General features: G+C 34.1%; 1 protein-coding gene across 1 annotated transcript in view; it reads right to left on the bottom strand.

Moving 5' to 3' along the window:
* Positions 1-16,800, bottom strand: part of LOC110026501 (autophagy-related protein 13a) — a 34,160-nt gene extending 17,360 nt beyond the window's left edge. Inside the window, exons 1-2 of the mRNA XM_020727458.1 lie at positions 15,155-16,800; positions 1,351-1,532 (exon numbers count right to left, since the gene is read on the bottom strand). Coding sequence (XP_020583117.1) covers positions 1,351-1,532; positions 15,155-16,399 — 1,427 coding nt within the window. The 5' untranslated portion in view covers positions 16,400-16,800. The remainder of the gene's footprint in view (positions 1-1,350; positions 1,533-15,154) is intronic.
* Positions 16,801-19,820: the final 3,020 nt, after the last annotated feature.

The following is a 19,820-nucleotide window of genomic DNA, read 5'->3' as shown; positions in this document are numbered from 1 at the left end:
GGGCGACGAAATGGGTTTTGGAATTTATTTACATTCTCCAAAAAAGGTACTGTCAATAATCCTAGTGGTACTGAAACCATTAAAAGAACACCCAATAACTTATTGGGTACTGTGCGAAGTATTTGAAATACGGGAAAGAAGTACCATTCGGGTAATATTTCCAACGGAGTTGCAAACGGATCCGCCGGTTCACCGATCATTGACGGCTCTAGAACTGCTAAGCCCACATTACATGCAATAGTGCCTAGAATTACTACTGGAAAAATATATAAAAGATCATTGGGCCATGCAGGTTCTCCATAATAATTATGTCCCATCCCTTTAGCTAATTTAGCTCTTAATACAGGATCATTCAAATCAGGTTTCTTTTAGGGTTATAGTTGATGGTTGTTTCTGAATTCCATCTCTACTGCAGAGCCGGACATGAGAATTTATTCTCATCCAGCTCCTCGCGAATTAAATGATTCAATAAAATTAATATTATATAGAAATATGTATTTTATTCTATCAAAAGACAAAAGAAAGAATATACTAAATACTAATTTTTTTATATTTAATTTGTTACATAGGTAGGCTGTATATATAACTTATATAACTAGATAACTAGGCGTGTTTTTTTCTATTTTTATATTATATTTTTCTATTTTTATATTATATTTTTATATTATATATATAAAGAAAAATAATGCTTCTTTCTTTTAGCAAAATCTCTAAAGTATTTTTCTTTACCTCTATTGAATCACGCCAATAGTCATCCAATAAATGAAATTCTTAAATGAAATAAAAATAAAGAAAGGTTTCGCGGGCAGATATTAACTCTTTCCTCCTTCATTTGTAGGGTCAATTCATGACCATTCAGAAGAAATCCATTTTTTTCTTGGTTCATTCCGCCATCCTACCCAATGAATCCTTATTACCATTTGCAAGGATTTACGCCATAATATATGATATATACAGATCATCCAGCAATTCCAATCATCACCATAAATATTTTTCAAAGCAAGTTAAACATTTAAATTCAGGTCTTAGGATCTATTTCAATAGAGAAGTTCCACACAAATCAGGTTGTCAAATTAAGAAAATATAAATAGGGAGTCAAAATAGCCCAACATTCCATTCAAACTGTTCCACAAGCAAAAAACAAACGAACACACAAATGCTCAAAATTCACTAATAATGCAATTCAAAAATGGCATACATGTAAAAAAACAAATGATTAAAAAAAAAACAACGCAAATTGTGTACAAATGATCATTCTTACAAAAGACCAAAAAAGAAAATCATCAATAAGCATATTATTGGACTGATTTTTGTATAAAAAAAAAAAATGTATGAAGGATAAAAAAGTACCTGTTTTGAGATTCAGAAGTATCGACATCATCCACTGCAAAAGGGCAAGAAAAGTCAAGGTCCTCAAGATCATCCTGCAGTGATTTTCTGCTTGAACTCCTTGAGAAGACAAACCTCGGCGAGCCTGAAGAAGAAATAACACTAGAGAATCGTCCAGAATCATCTTTAGTGTCTTTAAGCACCTAAAATTGGCAAGAAAAGAGAAGGCAACAATTACTCATTTGACAATATAGTATTATACCTCTTCAGAATATCACATAAGAATTGAGAATGAAACCAAAAATAACTTTAGTAATATATTAAAGAAACAAAATAGAAAATAGTGAAGGAACAATAGTATGAAACCTAATTGAATTCCATGGGGAAGAGTTGGCGCAAATTCATGCAAATTCATGGGTGTTCATCGAAAATTACTTTTAAAAGTTTAGTAAATACTGCTTAGGCCAAACAAAAATCTCGTCATTGAAATCAACAATGGAATCTCTTGAACCATACCAAATGAATTGGCATGATGTAATCAAGAATATACATTTGGAAGAGTCGAAAATCAACAGTACTCTAATTTGTGAAATGTTTGTCATCATCATTAATAGCTTTATCCCACATATTCAGGGTCAGCTTTATGAATCCTCAATTTTAACTCATTCATTTTGACTCTAATCTGAAGTGTTACATCAATTATTCACAAATCAGTTTGACATCTATCCATGTTCTCTTAAATCCACCCATTCATCTCCCTAAGGGTCAGCTTTATGAATTCTCAATTTTAACTCCTTCATTTTGACTCTAATCTGAAGTGTTACATCAATTGTTCATCAGTTTGACATTTATCCATGTTCTCTTAACAGTTATTTTATCAGCTTGTCTAATGAATTAATTTCTACCATTCATTGTATATGTGCAAATATTCTAAGCCTAGTATAACTAAATTAATAGGAACATTAAGCAATAAATGATTGCTGATATTTAGGTTGAGCGTGGCATAGATTAAGGGCCCGTTTGGGGCAGCTTATAAAAACGCTGTCTCACTGTTTGTTTCTCGTGTTTGAGGCGAGTTTCTACAAACGGTGTTTCCTAATTTCTATTACACGTGAACCGCGGGTATATCCCCGCGATCCGCGTTCGGCCTCTAACTTTTTACTCTCTTGCCCTCGCGAAACAATCCCATAGCCCTACCTTTCCTTTGTCGAAGACGTCAATCTTGCCTCCGTCTATACCCGAATTCGCTCTGCAGGTAAGGAATCTCTTCGCCATTATTGGCATTTGCATGTGCCATATATTTGTCTATTTAACTTTTTTGATTTTTTAGCTTTATGTACTCCAAACAATCCTAAGGTAGAGAAGAAGTTGGAGTATACCCAATTATTGTCTTGTCTTTGTCTTGTCTGAGCCTCTGTCTGAGCCTCATTGTACTATAATAATGGTGATGTATTAAGGATTGTTTGTATATCTTCTGAATACTATTAATTTCATACTAGCTCGTTTATGTCAAAGTCAAAATGAGTAAAACTAGAGTTTGGATCATCTACCCTGTGGGATAAAGAGACCACCCTAATATATTGTGATCTCTGTCTGAGAGAGGTCGAGGTGGGTAATAGGCTGACCACCTATTTTAATAAAGAAGATTGACAGAATTTTATGACTAAATTCAAGGAGCTGACCAAAAGAGATTATGATCGGATAAAACTCAAAAACAAGTGGGATCAATTAAAAAAAGACTGAAAATTTTGGAATGAGCTCAAAAGGGGATCAACGGGATTGGGTTGGGATTCACTGAAGTGGACAATTGATGCACCTGAGAAATGATGGGTTGAGAAGTTAGAGGTAAATTTACTTTTTCCATAGATTTACACATTGAAAAGATTTTTACTGACTTCTCCTTTCTATTACAGGCAGTGCCAACAGCCAAAAAATTCTAATTTGACGGCATTTATCCAGTATTGAAGGAAAAGTTGGCTGGTAAGTTCATTGGCGTTGTCGCTACCGGAGCTCATGCTGTCACCCCAACTAAGCAGAGATTTGTCTGTTTAACAGAGGACATGAAAATCGAGCATATAGGTGAGTTAGGAGAAGGTCCCAGCCAAAATCCACACGGATGTTCAACCCACTGGGCAGCTCATAGTACCAGAAGAAATGTTCTTAGCTGTGCGAAAGATTTGTATTTCTAACCATTTCCCTCTACAACTTGTTATGTGTTGCTGGAGTAGTATTATAGGCCAGAGCAGTGAAGTAGTGTTAAGGACAGTACTGAACAGCAATGTGTCATTCCTTGTGCATGTCACATTGTTTTAAATTTGAATGTTGGCTCATTTGGGTGTAGTATTAGAAATTTCCGGCTTCATAAATCTTTTCAAGTGAATATCTTCAGTAACAGTGAATATCTTTTCTGTGTACTGCTTCAGAAAAATCTTTTTTGCTTTTCAGTTGTGTTGTGTTTTTTTTTTTCTGTTTATCTTGATTCATTGATAGGGGCGCTGTTAATTTTTATTTTTAGAACTAAATGAGTTTAATGTTGAGAATGAGTTTAATGATAGGGACTCTTTTCTGTTTACCTGCAGTTTTGTTTTTTTGCTCTGATAATATGGATGGCTTCTTATTCATCTATAATAGGGTGGCTTCTCACTCATCTATAATATAGTGGCATCTTACTCATAAAAATATAATATGTTCAGTCTTCTTACTCAATTAATCTAATCAATTAAAATTTTATTTATGTGAACATTTGTGGGATGTTAAAAATAAAGTTTTTACATTGAATAGGAAGAATTTTTTAGATCACAATGAGCCAAAGTTTTTTTTTTTTGTTCATTATAGAAAAAATGAACTCAAAGTTTTCAGGGAACTCCGAGATAGTGGTTTGCCGTTGCGGACTAACTACTGTGTAGCTTACATCGCACCGCCACATAACTATGGTCGGCGATTCTACAGGTGCCCGTGATAGGCAAACAGTCCGGACAGGTGTTAGTTCTTCAGGTGGGCAGATATTCCAACTTATTTCACTGCCCATAGCAATCGGGGCTCGACAATATCTCAACAGGATAGCGTTGCTCGGGGTCCGACGACATCCCAACCAGAAATTGTTGCTCCAGACATGTCACTTCTACATTTTAAATTGAATGTTATTATAAATTTAATTGTAATTTTGTTATCTTTTTTGTTTTTTAACAGGTTTTTGGATAGTCTTCCTTACGTCAGGAGTATATCTTTATTTTTTTTTAATTGTTATGTAGTGTTTTTTGGAATTTAGTATATTGATTGTGTTCCTAGTATACTGAATGTGTTCCCAGTGTTTTTTAATGGCCCAAATGCTTGTCTGCAAATGATCAAGTTACATGATATGCTTAACCTCGTGATTGTTCCTTATAACTTTGAAACTAATTGTTTATATTTGAAAATAAATTTTTGTTACAAAGAAAAGGTAAAGGACTTAAGTAAATGCAATACTAGATATCATATTATTTTAAACATATCATGCAAATACTTGTCATGAGATTCAAGAGTTGTTGGCTCCAATTTAAGCAATTAATAGGAGCAGACTGTAAAATGTGAACAAATCTAACCATATAGGATAATTGCCCTTGAGAAATAAAGAGCATTAGCATGTTTATATAAACGCAATAAAAATTTCAGTTCAATTTATCCCCATGATACTACCCTTGCAAACAGCTCAATTGTCCGTGGTCGAAATGGTTTTCTTTTTCACATACAGCTGCAAATCGGCTGTTCTCAAACCGCACTAACCAAACAACTTATTCAGTTTAGGGGCAGACTGGTCATTTATACACAAACAGCTGCAAATCAATTGTTTTCCAAATGCACAAATCAAACAGTCGGATAGTTTATCTAGATTAGCTACTGATCAGCTGCTTATTAGGATAAGCAGCTTATTTGGATAAGTTGAATAAGCTGCAGCTGCCCCAAACAGACCCTAAAAGTTGCATCACTATCCAACATTTTTGTTTATGTTATGGTCAACATATGTATTAATGCATTTTTTGACTGGCAAATGCTCAGATCCATTCAATACCATGGAACTATTTGTGGTTTTATAAAATTTAACTCAAAGGGTCTATTTGGGAGTAGTGCAACTAATTTTAAAACTGGTTGTGGCAACATTGTGAGGAAAACACATTTACTACGGCAATTGTGGATATTATAATTTTTTTATGTTTTATAAAAGTTTAATAACAACTTTTTACAACTACAATACTCTAATAGATCTCATTATAAGAAGTTTCTTCTCACAAAAAAAGTTTTTTAAAAATAGCAAGAAAATTTTTGCCAAACAAAAATGAATTCTATAAAACAAACCCGTGAGAGAGATGATGCCCAAACGAACCCTAAGTTTACATGACATACTCTAATCACATATTACTCTTAAGGTGCTTCTCTATTTTAACCATTTGGGCATTAACTTATATCATCTACATCTATATTCTTCCATCTAAAAAGTTACAAAATAGTTGAACATATCACACTTAAGTATTACTCTTTATTCATTGGGTTCATTGAGTCATTTACATATAATTTCAAATATAATATCATTGGTTTTACATTTGAAATCATTACGCTACAATAGAAATAAAAATTTTCATAGATTTATGACATTGTCATTGAACTGCAAATTTTTTTAGCTATTTAAAATAGATTAATTTTTTTATTTGTATGGCCAAATATTAATATTTTATCTCCATTCGTCATCACAATGTATTAAATATTGTAACAGCTTAAATAATAATAAATTTTACTCGAAAAGAAAAAAAAAGAAAAAAGTTTGAGCAAAATATTTGTACTTAAAAGTTTTTCATATACAAAAGATTCAAAGTGTTTAGCCGAGAATTTTTCCTTCAATTTTCTTTTGTTGGTATCTCACTAAATCTAGTCGTCACAGGACAATTTGAAATAATTTACTCTATATGGTATCAATTTTTTATCATGGAGAAGAAATTGTGCATTTTCATTGTAAATGATTGTTTTTGTTCATTACTAAATTATTAGAACATTTTCGAAGCGAGGATTTGGGAAGCGTTCGCCTATTAAAGAGAGTGTGGTATATTAAGTAGCATTTACTTATTAAGAAGAGTGTTATGGTGATGATTTTTCCATCAGCTCAAAGAGCGGAGTTTTGTTATTGGAGTGGAATCATAAGTTAGTGGAGCATAGGATTGAATGTAGGATAATAGTGGTCAACCAAATTTTTGGTGTTCATCTTACACTATAGTTAGCTTATTGCATAGCTATATATCCACATTGCATGGTAGAATGTCCTTATGGGGATAATTATATTACATGCTTTTGTTCTCTTGTTTAGAGTTAATCAATTTACTTGTGCTCAAAGTTTGTTACTCTCAAATAGCATAGATTTATCATATTTTTTTATTCTCATATAGCACAGATTTATTCATCATCACAATCTTCATGTTGTTTGGACACTTGTTTGTGCCTTCGATATGAAATGAGTTAATTATTATAGGTTGTATATTTAATCATTAGTATTTTGCCTAATAATTATAAGGTGACATACTTTATATTATAATCAAACATCATTAGATCACTTATATGGTGTTACACTTGTAGACCGATGGATTATAAATTTGTTAAGTTTTGATCTCATTACATCACTCATTCACATTATTCTTTACCTTTTTTTAACTCATTTTTATTATTTATATTGCGGATATATCATATATCTAAACGTATACTTTTATGTTTAATTTTATTATTCATTTACTTCCAGAACCTTGACTGTGAGGGTTTTATGTTGAAAAGAATTTCCACAAAAAAAATTCTAAAATGTCCATTCACCCAATTCACCCCCACTTACTATGCCTAGAGTCCGCATTATATACTTCATTATGTTTTTCCGCAAAAAAATACTTCCTTAAAACTCCTATTTAACACATTATCAAAATAGTATTTTTCAAATTATTTTATTTTCTTCATTTTTAGCTAAGACCCTATCATATCCACATCGAATGCATCTAATTTTATCAAAATCTCTAAATTTCTTATCTAGTCTTAAATATATATATATATATATATATATATAGAACCCGCCATATACAACAACAACAACAAAGCCTTAATCCTACTACATGACGTTGGCTAAATGAATCCTTTTTCTCCATTGCGTCCTATTAGGTGTTATATTTTCATTTAGTTCTAAAAAATTAAGATCATTTTTTATACAATAAGCCCAAGTCTTCCTAGGTCTACCTCGGCCTTTCTTAAAATAAGTTGAATCTAAAACATCTACTCTCCTAATCAGATCATCAAATGGTCAGCGTTTAATGTGACTAAACCATCTAAGATGACTCTCTCTCTAATTGTGCCCGTCACTCGAGCTACACCAACCTTACCATGGAGATATTCATTTCGCATTTTGTCTCTTAAGTGTAAAGCCACTCAACCACCTAATCATTCTCATTTTGCATTTTGTCTCTAAGTGTAAAGGCCAACATTCAGTGTCATAATTCATTACAGGTCTCACCACCATCTTATAAAATTTTACTTCTCATCTCGACAAAAGTCATATGTGTCAATTTATAGAACAAAATTAACCTTTCGTGTTTCGGATCGCTCACTTCATCTCCCTCTCTTTGACTCCCTCATTTTCCCCCTTGAAATGCGGTGTTATAAATTGTACCAAAAAAGAATGGCTATTTATTCTATCAAAATAGAGCATTGCAGGTCTACGCCTAATCATTCTCATCTCGGCAACACTTAATATTGAACCAACCATATAAGTCATAAAAAATTATAGCTTACAATCCTTTGCTCACTGTACTCTTCATATAATTTGCAACTTATAACATTACTACTCCCCATAATATTGATTTTTTGTCATCACCCTTGTAAAATGCAATTTTCTTTCTTAATAATCTCGTGTCTCCCTACATAATTAATGAATCTCATTATCAATATGAAACTTCTAGAATCTCCGGAAACATTTAATATTTTTTTAGTGCAAACTCTTTATCAATATGAAACTTCTAGAATCTCATTATCAATATGAAACTAATTATCTTATCCCATAATTAATGAATCTCATTATCAAATGCATTTATTGTATAACTGTTATATTTATATCACTACATACCCATAATTTACAATACTATTGAATTTTGATTCATATTGAAGAAATAACAGTGTACTCACCATTGTTTAAATCATTATTGATATTAAATCTTATAAAAGTATATTGATTGCTATACAAATGAGAACAAAATAATCATTATTTGATAGTAAATGATATAATATGTTTGCATGTACATGCTTGACTATGATGGAGTTCACTCATTTATGGTACTAATGAGGGAACAGCAAAGACTCGTGCATGTAAATGGAAAAGGATATTGATATTAGAGTATCATAAATGATATAATTTTTAGACAGTGCTCATGTGACAATTGTACAAATATAAAATTATATAACCATGTTATTAATATGTCAAAACACCTTGAATATTAAAAAATATCGTGAGTGATCATATTTATAAAGTATAAAATATTTCATATTGATTTATTGAAAACCTAACTAGTATGCATATTATTTTCTTTTTCATTCTGTTACTGTTGTATAGTACTATGAGTATTCACTATTTGTGGTCTCACTTTTATTTTAGACTAACTTTTCAGGTTTAATTAATTAATTAAAAGATGAGTAATATAATAACAAATGTTTATACAAGACGTGAACAACCTGTATTGAAGTAAATTTAATTATATTAACTTATTTTCTTTAATGACTCTTTCATTTGTTAAATGTCAATTATATAAAAAGAATATAAATAATTTTAATTTCTACCGTCCGACGATCTATACCCATCTTAATTAATTCTACGCCTCAGACTGGGTCGTAACAAAAATGGTATCAGAGTCAACTTTTAAATGAAATAATGCAATGTTGATGAAAAGGCCAATAGAATAAGTATGAGAAAAATACATTATAATAATAATAAAATATAATAAATAATTATCTCAATCGAGCAAAGGAATTCACCCGAGATTATAGAAGATGGTAGTCTGATAGAAAATGATAAAGTATCGTCAGTGAACAAGAATGTCCTGGCCCGGATGATGATGGTCATAACTCCGCTAATTCAGGAGTTCAGATTGCAATCTATTGAAAGTGAAGCAATTATTATGGATCAGCGTCCAACTTTGTTCAAGAGAACCGAAGATCTAATCGAAGTGGGGAACTAGCTGATAAGAATAAAAAAGATACTAGATAGTATGGCGTGTCCGGATGTAAGAAGAATGTAATTGTTATTTTTGTGTTGGATAGAGAGGCTGAAAGTTGGTGGTCTAGGAAGCATCAAAACAGGTTAGAGGATTAACCTAATATGATGATAAGTTTGGAGGATTTTGTTGAGCTTCTCATAGAATAATTTGTACCCTTATCCGCTTGAAGACATACGCGGAACAAGTTCAAATTGGTGTAAGGAGAGAAGACGTTCAGTCAATACAAATAAAAACTCACCGCATTGTCAAGGTATGTACCACAGTTTATCGTTACTGCAGAAGAAAAGTGCTACAGGTTCCTTTTGGAATTAAAGAATTTGATAAGACAACCATTGGTGCCTTTGGAGATCGATGGATACTCTTAGTATTGTAGAACAAACTAGAAAAGTGAAGATCTATTATTAACTAACTCATAAGCGCAAGGATATGCACAAGAGAAAAAGTATTGATGAAAGAGAACATATAGATCAATTTGAAGGATCCAATGGTAAGAATTCCAAGTTCAATTCAGGTGGATTTAGTAGAGGCACGACTCAGAGTACTGTAATCACTTGTGTCAAATACAGAAGAACATAAAGGTGAATACTTGATGGACTCTAACACTTGCTGCGATATCGTCAACCAAGTTATATAGCAAGTTATTATTCATCATTTGGCTAAAAGAGCATTGAAGATAAAAAATCAGGTGGAGATCCTTCACAGAAGGTTGCAAGTGGGGGCAGAAAAGGATAGAGTCAATAATTCCAACTCCTACCCAAGGTCAACCACGACAACTAGTTCGACCTCGAGTTTATGCCCCTATTAATGGTGAGCTTGAAAAACATATTATTGCGGATGTTGATGCTAATAGGGTCTGATGACTGTTGTGTTTTCACATATATATAAGGGTGTCTTTCTAGCATATTTTCTTACTTCTGTGACCGGTCTTGTTTTAGTTACGTTACTTTATTTAAGTATGTTGTTATCCTGGTTACCTTATTTTATTTTAGTTGATGAGGGAAGTTTTGTTGAGTCATCTTGTAGTAGTCTTTGCTTTTCAATGGCCATTTTTTATCTTAATGAATGGCCACAAATTTTCTTCATGAAATTTATGGATAGCTCATATTGATCTACAAATAAGAGATGAATATGGTTTGTTTAGAAATTTTGAGGAAAAATTTTTGCAAGTGTGGAAGATTGTAACACCATATTTCAAGGGGAATGAGCGAATCGAAGAGGGGGAGATGAAGTGAGCTATCGGGAACAAGAAAGGTAGATTTTGTTCTATAAATTGATGTGTATGAGGGGATGCAGAGGGGAGAACGAGAGGCTTCATAGCAGGCGCCGACCCTGAGTGAGAATGACTTACCTGGGTAGTCTATCGACACGTATGAAGGAGACTGATGAATGCGAGCTAGAGCTTCTCAAAGCATTGAACGAAGCCAAAGGCGACGACACCGAACGACAACGTCTACGATCTTTGAGCAGAGGAGATGAGGCTCTAGAGGCAGATGAGGGCAACAAAGCTGGCGATTGAAGTCGAAAGAAGAGGTGTCATCGACTATAAGCGAAGTATAGGAATTTGAGAGTGCACTTTCCCGCATTTCGACCGAAGCATGTTGCATCATTGAGCGAGGGAGACAACTTGTTCGAGTGTTGTGATCCGTCGACAAGAATTTGTGGTTTTCGTAAGCAAAGCCGACGGAGGCAAGGCGTGAAGCAGAAAGGTAAATGTTAGTTTGTATATAATAATAATAATTTCTAAGATATATTTTTGAATTAAAATTGAAAGATATATAAATTAATCATAATATAATTAAAATTAAAGATGAAATATTATAATATAAGTTAAAATTATAAAATATAAAAATAATAAACAATAATAATTAACTAACATAATTATTAACTAAAAATTTTATTAATATCTATATTTTTATATAATAGTTGTTGAATTGGAGTTGTGGCTTAAAAATATGTTGTGAAGAGCATCAAGTTGAGTACTCATATTCTAATGTTATAGTAATATTTTACTTCTTTTCGATCAAATGCATTTACTAATACTGTTATATTTATATCATTGCATACATATGATTTATCGTTCTATTAAATTTTTGTTTATATTGTAGGAATGACATGTGTACTCAGCATTATTTAAATTATCATAGATATTAAATCTTCTGTAACTATATTGATTGCTACACAAATGAGAATGAAATGATCACTGCATGATGATTGTTACAGTGTACTTACATGTGCATGTTTAGCTATGATGAAGTTCACTTATTTATGATACCATGAGGGAGTGTTAAAGTATATGTGCACGTAAATACAAAAAAAAATATTGATATTGAACTAACTTAATTGGTATAATTTTTAGACGGTTGTACAGAAATAAAATGATATAGACAAATCGATATGGTAAAACACCTCAAATATTATGAAATATCATAGGTGATCATATTCATAAACTATTAAATATTTTATAATGATTTATTAAAACTTTACCCGACATACATAATATTTTCTTTTTCATTATGTTACTGTAGCCTATGAGTGTGAGTATTCGTTGAATATGGTTAGCTCACTTTTGTTTTAAACTAACTTTTTAGGTTTAATTAATTAATTAAAATATGAGCAATATAAGAAAAAATATTTATAGAAGATGCGGACATGTGATATGGTAAATTTAACTGTACTGCATTAATTTATTTTCTTTAGTGCTCTTTTATTTGTTAAATGTTAGTTATAAAAAATGAATATTAAAATTTTAATTTTCACCGTCCGACCATGTGTATCCGCTTTGGTTAATTTCAAGTCATGTGTCAGGTTATGACACAATTAAAGCTAGAGTTATATATGGGATAGTACTCACGAACCAAACTTCTAACCTTCAAGTGTGTAACATGTACTCGCAATTTCTCATACTTGGCTAGTTGCATGGCAATTTCTCATACTCCGCTGGTAGCATCCCATCGGTGAGTTACTTTGGCAGAAAATTTTCTAGAATGAGGTCTATGATATGTTGAATCTCTCTCGGTGCTAGCCACCAAGAAAGTAAACTATCAATCAGGACACCTGGTAACTTCCTCAACAAGGGTTGCCCCTTTTTTTTATTGGCTCCTCGGCCTCCCTACCTTCTATGACAATCAATATTAGTCTTATTCAAGTCTCTCTCATGAACTCAGCTTGAATTGCTAGCATCTCTTCTTCATTTGCTGGTAATTGGTACTTCTCTTTATTCTCCTCCTTCAGGTCTTTACCCTCTACTTTCTCCACTGCATCCTACTCAGTAAAAGATATCACCTTTTTGTTTGAAAAATTAGACAAAATGTGTCTAAAGTTGTGACACTTGAAGCACTTCCTGGCTTAGGATGGATTTAAAAGTACAGACAGTCTACAACTTTTCTCCATTCAATACGGGTTTCTCCTCTAGTGAAGTTGACTTCGATGCTCCATTGGGTGTAACTTTGTTGTTTCATCCTGCGATTAAACTCAATCTATAAGGTGTGGTGGTCATTTGGTGATGTTGTTGTTTCTCTACTTTCAAAGCTAGAGTTAGTACATCAAGTAGAGACCATTACGGCGGCAGCTGCACCACCTTCCTAATAGACAATCTCATTCCTCTATGTTACCTCACTATTATCTGCTCCTCCAATTCCACCAATTCACATTTCAGGATAAATTAATCAAATTCAACTATGTACTCCTCCACAAAAGAATCTCCACAGAATAAGCATGAAGTTTAATGAATATATCCTACTGGTAATGTGGTCATTGCATCTCCCTTTCATCTTTAAACCAGATGATGATCTTACTCTTCCCTTCTCGCTGTCGAATACGCTTCAGTTTCTCCCACCACAATCAAGCATTTTTTTTCCTGAGTTCGATGGTTGTCAATATAACTCTCTTGTCCTGAGAACCATCATTGTACTCAAAAATTTGCTCCCCTACATGAAGCCACTAAATAAATTCACCTAAATCTATGCGACCGTTGAAAACCAATAAATCCAACTCTACTCAAAAATCCTAACTTATCTGATATTCCATGTCGAATCATTGAGATTGTAGTTCTTCATCACTAGAAATTATCTGATGGAAATGATTCACTTCCTCCTCTTGATCTAATAAGTCATCGTTGTGGCTATAGGAGAACCCTTTGAATTGTCTCCTTTAAAATGCTACAAGCCTTTCTTACATTTGGAGAATTTTCCACTCCATCTCCTCCATAGTGAGCTCATGTACACCACATTCCTAAAGCCAGCGTCATATCATTTTCCCTCGATCAATGTTTCGACAGGTGTAAGATTGTAGATAAAATATTTAATTGAATTTTCGAATTTTCGTGGGAGGCGTTGGGGCAGAATTTTGGTAAAAGTAGAAAGGTTGGATTATAAAAATTTATGGTAGGGTAGAAATTGCGATCGGAAAGGCTTGGGTATAAAGAAGATTTTATATATATATATATATAATTTGATTTGGGATTGTAAATACAAAACACTAAAGAAATATATTACTAACATTGCTCGAATACTGGATGGAACAATTCTAGGGCTCCTAGAGAAATTAAGACAGCGAATTTTGCAGAGAGATAGTTGTGGAATTGCGAGATAACGAAAATATGTTTGGTTAACAGCATTTGGAAGGAGATAGGTGTCGTTCAGTGGTTATAACAACTGAAAAACAGCAAAGATAGCGTCGAAACAATGAGGTATGGATGTCGAGGAGATTCATCACCTTTTACTGTGTAAGCTGCAAACACGCCACTTGCAAAAAAAAAATGATACAATACTCCATTAGGTTAAAATCAGAGATAGAATCTCTAAAACACTAACCAAATCAAAAAGCCTTCCTCAAAACAAAAAATCAAACATATAAATAGTGCTACAAGGGAAAAAAAACTAATTGGAAAATAGAAAAAAAGGAAAGAGATCAGGAAGAAAAGAAAAAACTGAAATAGGAAGGCTCTCGGCCGGCTATCAATCCCGTAGTCGCGGCATTTTCAGGATTCGTAATATGCAATCCGGTGTTGTGTTTCACATCAATCAGATAAACCCTTTAAGCAGCATTTAAAGTTAATTAAACATACGTGTAGCTCTCACACAAAAAATGTAATAAAGACTCACTGCATAACATCTATATTGTTGATCATGCTGGTAAAACCCTTATCACTCAAGCAATTAAATCAAGTAGCTTATACGAGACTAAAGTGTCAATGACAAAAAAAAATTAGTTCTTCCTACTCCAATTTGAAGCCTGAAGCTATTCACATAAAAGAAAATTCATCGTAATGATTCTATTACCAACATTATCATAAGAATGTCATTAATTCAAATCACATAACAGCTTCTTTATCAATTCCTCTCTCCCACTTCATTAGCGGTTCCTGGATTAAATTTTTATCAGCTAACAAAACCTTTCACAATTTTTGCAGGAAATGCTATCTCCCTCAAATGCCACCAACGAATTGATGTCCTCAATTTTAATGATAAATTGATAATCTAAACGGCCACATCATCCTCAAAACAATCTACGAATCAGCACAAAGAAATTGTCTAAAAATTCAAGATCCCTAGAAGTCATACCTTAGGAGCCGTGTACAGAAGCGAAGTAAGATCCCCCGACTTTCTGAAAGACCTCGAAGAAGGAGAATCCTCCAAAACATCAGCCCGTGCATTTCTGGGCGATGGCGGTGGCAACAAGCTTCTAGTCGGATCCGAAAAGTTAGGAGTGCGATGCAGATGGTTTCTCCCCATCATCGGCTGCGGTATGCTGACTGGAGGAGTCTCTGATCGCAATCTAGCCTGCAAAGCATTAGCCGCATTGGTAGGCGGAGATGGAGTAGGAGACGCCGAGAACGGAGGCGAGAGCCGGTACTCCTCAAAACTGAAGCTACCCTTCCTATGACCAGATTGCCGAGGAATTGTCATTCGCTGTCCAAAATAATCAGGTGGAGACACTCGCTGCTCGGCGACTGCATCTACAGCAGAATGCAGCGGATGATTTGCCATCGGCGTAGTGGTCCAGCTATGAGGCCGCTGGAAAACTGGCGCCGCCGACGGGCGCACGCCGCGCTGGGGATAAGATACCGGACGCATGCCCTTCTCCGACGGGGAGGAAGGAAAAGCCCTTATCGGATCAGCAGCTGGGCTTCCTACATAATCCGCAATTATCATAGGCGGCAACAAGGATGAAACTTCTAAATTAAAATTATCGAGAGTCGGGCGATAAAGAACCGAGACGGAGAGATGGCCCAATTGGCTCTCCACTGGCGGGAATGCCTGCAACTTGAATCCCTTCTCCTCCTCCCGAGAAAATGGCTCCGCGATCGACGAAACCTTATAGCTCAGATCGTAGTTAGAAGACTGGTTGGAAGATGACAGCAATCTGAAAGCTCTATAAGCGGGGAGAAACCGGAGAAGGGAGTATATGGACCGCAGGAGAAGGGTAGACTTCTTGTATGTCCTTCTATAGAAGGATGCCGACGATGACATGCCGTCTCCCCAAGGCAGAGGTGTATCGCACTGCGTCGTCCATCGTTCAATGATAGCCACCGACTCAAAGCCATCGCGTGGCGAGAGAATGACGTCGACGATCATCGGTTCCGTCACGCCTTGCTGCCATAAGCCAGAGTTCTCTAGTGCGGGCGGGAATTCTCCGATCGCAAGGTTGAACCACTGGTCGCGCCGCCGCACTCGGCCGGCACCGGCTACGGCTAGGCGGGGGATTCGGGCGGTGAGGACGGCGTGTAGGGTCTTATGAAAGAACTGCGAGATAATCTGCTCGGTTCGACTGGCATCTGATTGATGATGCGCCATGATCGGCGGCATCCTTCGGCTGTCAAACAGCGGAGATCTGATCAACGGCCAAGCCGGAGAATGGGCGGCCCTCTTTTGCTGAGGATGGCGGCTTCGGGTGTGAGAAGAGTGCCGAGGAAGAGAATAGATAGGGATTAGAGAAGAAGAATGGAGCCATGGAGGGTATATAGAAATGGGGTAAATGATGCAAGGAATCAGAGAAGAGAAAATAGATTAATGATGGGGAGAGGAGACTCCATGGGAGGAGAAGAGATGGGGAAGTTTTTGGATGGTTTGTGGCGATGAATCTTGAAAGCGGACGGAAGCTAATTTAATTTGATGCGTGAGAGGAAGGTCATCGTGGAAAGGGGGCTTTGGGCAGCAGGGAAGATGTTCCGTCGTGCAAGCGCTGTGGCGGCAATTAATCTCGTGATTATGGTGTAAATTGTTACTTTTAGACAATGAAAAATTAGCCACCAAATTCCCAGCTAAGAATATCTCTAAACTAAATTGGATGGACAAGCTCTGGTGGCCATCAGGATATTATTATTCAGGGACACTTAAATGCATACCATCTAATTATGCATTAACATATCAATCATTCAAATTTTTAACTTTTTAATATAGAACATCCATGATTTCATGTGTTTTTAATATAAATTGAATGTTATATAGATAAAGTTTGAAGTAAAGATGGTTGATGCCCGATGAGTGTCGTGATGAGCTCGACCAGCATTGACCTAATGAACATGGTTGGATGGTATTACGCAGTGAATATGGCACCAATAAACTTGGCATGGCCAGCTGATTGAATTGGTATGACACCAATTGCTTCCCCGGAAGAATTCTTTCAACCCTAAATCTTAAAGAATAAACTAAGTCAATAATATGACACTCGACTTATTCATGGACGAGCTCATCAAAAACCTTAGTCATGGATCGTTGGTAGGTAGCACCAACATTCTTCACGCCAAGAGGTATAACTTTATAGCAGTAAATTTTAATTGGACTTCGAGTAAACTCCAACTAAAGATCTCAAAGTAGCCATTCTAAAGTCCAAGGAAGAAAGTTCATAGGAACATATGTAGCTCCAAAGACAAAAAAAAAAAGTTATTCAATGTGAAAAATTATATTAGAGTAGCTCATCCTCAGAAAGTGAGAAAGTCCAACAAAATGAATATATATATATATATATATATAATTCCTCCAAATAGCAAAATTCAAAAGGCAAATAAATTATAAGACAGCAAACTTAGGAAATCCCCCATAAATAAACATGAGAACTCCATCCGAGTAATAGAAAAAAAAACATAAAATAGAATGATTTAATAAAATGATTGATTCACCATGCCACCTCTAGAAATCATCACTGCTCAAAAATAAAGTGTAGCATCTGTGAAAATCACTTCAATGATCATCAAATGTATCATAGTTAAAAAAATAAAAGCACAGTATATGTGAAATATCACTTCAAATATCATCATATGTAGTATCTATGTAGAAGAGACAATAGAAAAGTTGTATATAAAAAAGAAACATCAATTCCATTCCAGCAAAAGACTTTTGATCGATCAATTAACTCCCACAAAAAACAACACAATATTTTCTAGTGATTAATAGAGAATCAAATATCCCAATTCTAGTATACAAACTTGAAGAACTATATCTTATAAAGTGCACAAATAGTACCTGAAATATCCTTTTTGAACTTTCATCTCTTATTATTTTCTCTATAATCTAATGTATATTTTAAATTAGAACCTCAATGGGAGCGGAAGAATATTCAAGCTATTTCATAATATTAATATGGATGGATTTCAAATCATAAATAGACTTGGACGGAAGCTGGAAGAGTTCCAATTCTAGCCCTTAAGAGTGTATTTAATATTGTTTAGTTTGTTATAAAGGGAAAGAGGAGGATCACCTCTAATATACTTATATCAAGTAGCATAAATAATATCAATAAAGGCAAGGCAATGACAACAATCATTTTATATAAAAAATTGCAATTAGGATTAATAAAAAAGCACCAGCATATCTAAATAGAAAATGAATCAGAAGAAGAAAAAATCATAACCTTGAAAAAGGAATGGGGAAAAGCATCCAAACAAGAAAAAATATCTAATAAACATCTAATATAATTTTCAACTTGATTATTGTGCTAGCTATAAGAATAATCAGTGTTATGATTCTTTAAGAAATTAGAAGATAGCATTTAATTGTTAAAATTCAAAGGCTTTCTCAAGATGGGAGGAGAACCCCCAATTTTATCCTAAGGATGATGAGTACAATTGAAGTATCCTAAAAGAATATAAGGATCCTTAATATTATTAGATAGAGGAATAATAGACTCAAATAAAATCTCTCACTTGGGCATTATTGTCGGCATATGCAAAGTAGCATAGAAATAATATAGAAATCATAAAAAACAAAATCATATATGTACTTAGCAATGATGTACAGAGCATTAAACGTTTAAATGGAAAGATTTCATTTCACCAAATGTGGTCATTAACTATGGCATTAAAATTATTAATAATATCTCATTTGGAAAGACTTGAATAAATTTAAAGAAAAAGAGTCAGTGATGGAAGAAGAAAAAAGTTTATTTTCCAATAGACAAGTAAAATTGAACTTTTTTTCATTATAATGTCTTCTACAGCCAGCAATATGGGTATTATTGGTGAACCCTTGATTATTCCAGGCTAGAATTTTTGGGTATAAGATAAAGAAAACTAGTTGTGGGAGTTCCCACCTTTGGAACTACCCTTCTTGGTCGTAATGATAGTAGGAAGTGGGGAGAAATTAGAGTTCACTCTGTCAAGAGATATTTTTATAGAGCAAGAACTTTTAGAAATGCCAAAAGGGAGAGTTTGACTTGAAACCTATCCAATCTGAATTGAGGAATTCACTCTAATCTATTCAACTATATCAAGTGCAAGAAAATGTTAACCATATTAAGAATAATTTCTCTAATCTCAACAGCAAAATTAGAATAAGAGTGTTGGAATATTATGATTTGGAGCAAGCGAAGAGATGAGATAGAAGAAGGGAGGAGAATGCCAAATTATGGAAGCTTACTTTTACTTATCCAAGCTCACATATTTATTAGTCCCTATATTTACTCCTCCATGCATTGTAGGCACTACAAAGGTTGGTTAGTAATTAGAGATTTGGGATAATTAAAATGATTTTGAGAAAATTTATAGAACTTAATGGACTTAACTTTCATTCATAGATGATAGAAAGAACAATATCTTGATATTTAACATTTAGAGTAACAATATCTGAAAATGCAGAGTTAATATTTATCTAAATGTTTACCCTAGAAAATGTGTTGTAAGACGTTTGATGAAAGGTCAACATCTAAAGGAACCCTTATCCTGCTAGTGATCTTAGAGATATCTTTAAGTTTTTTACTAGGTAGATAAAAATCAAGAGACTATTTCTTAAA

The sequence above is a fragment of the Phalaenopsis equestris genome, unplaced genomic scaffold (genome assembly GCF_001263595.1).
Source record: "Phalaenopsis equestris unplaced genomic scaffold, ASM126359v1 Scaffold000374, whole genome shotgun sequence".
In the NCBI taxonomy this organism is placed as follows: Eukaryota; Viridiplantae; Streptophyta; class Magnoliopsida; order Asparagales; family Orchidaceae; genus Phalaenopsis; species Phalaenopsis equestris.
This window is presented reverse-complemented; position numbering and strand designations above follow the sequence as displayed.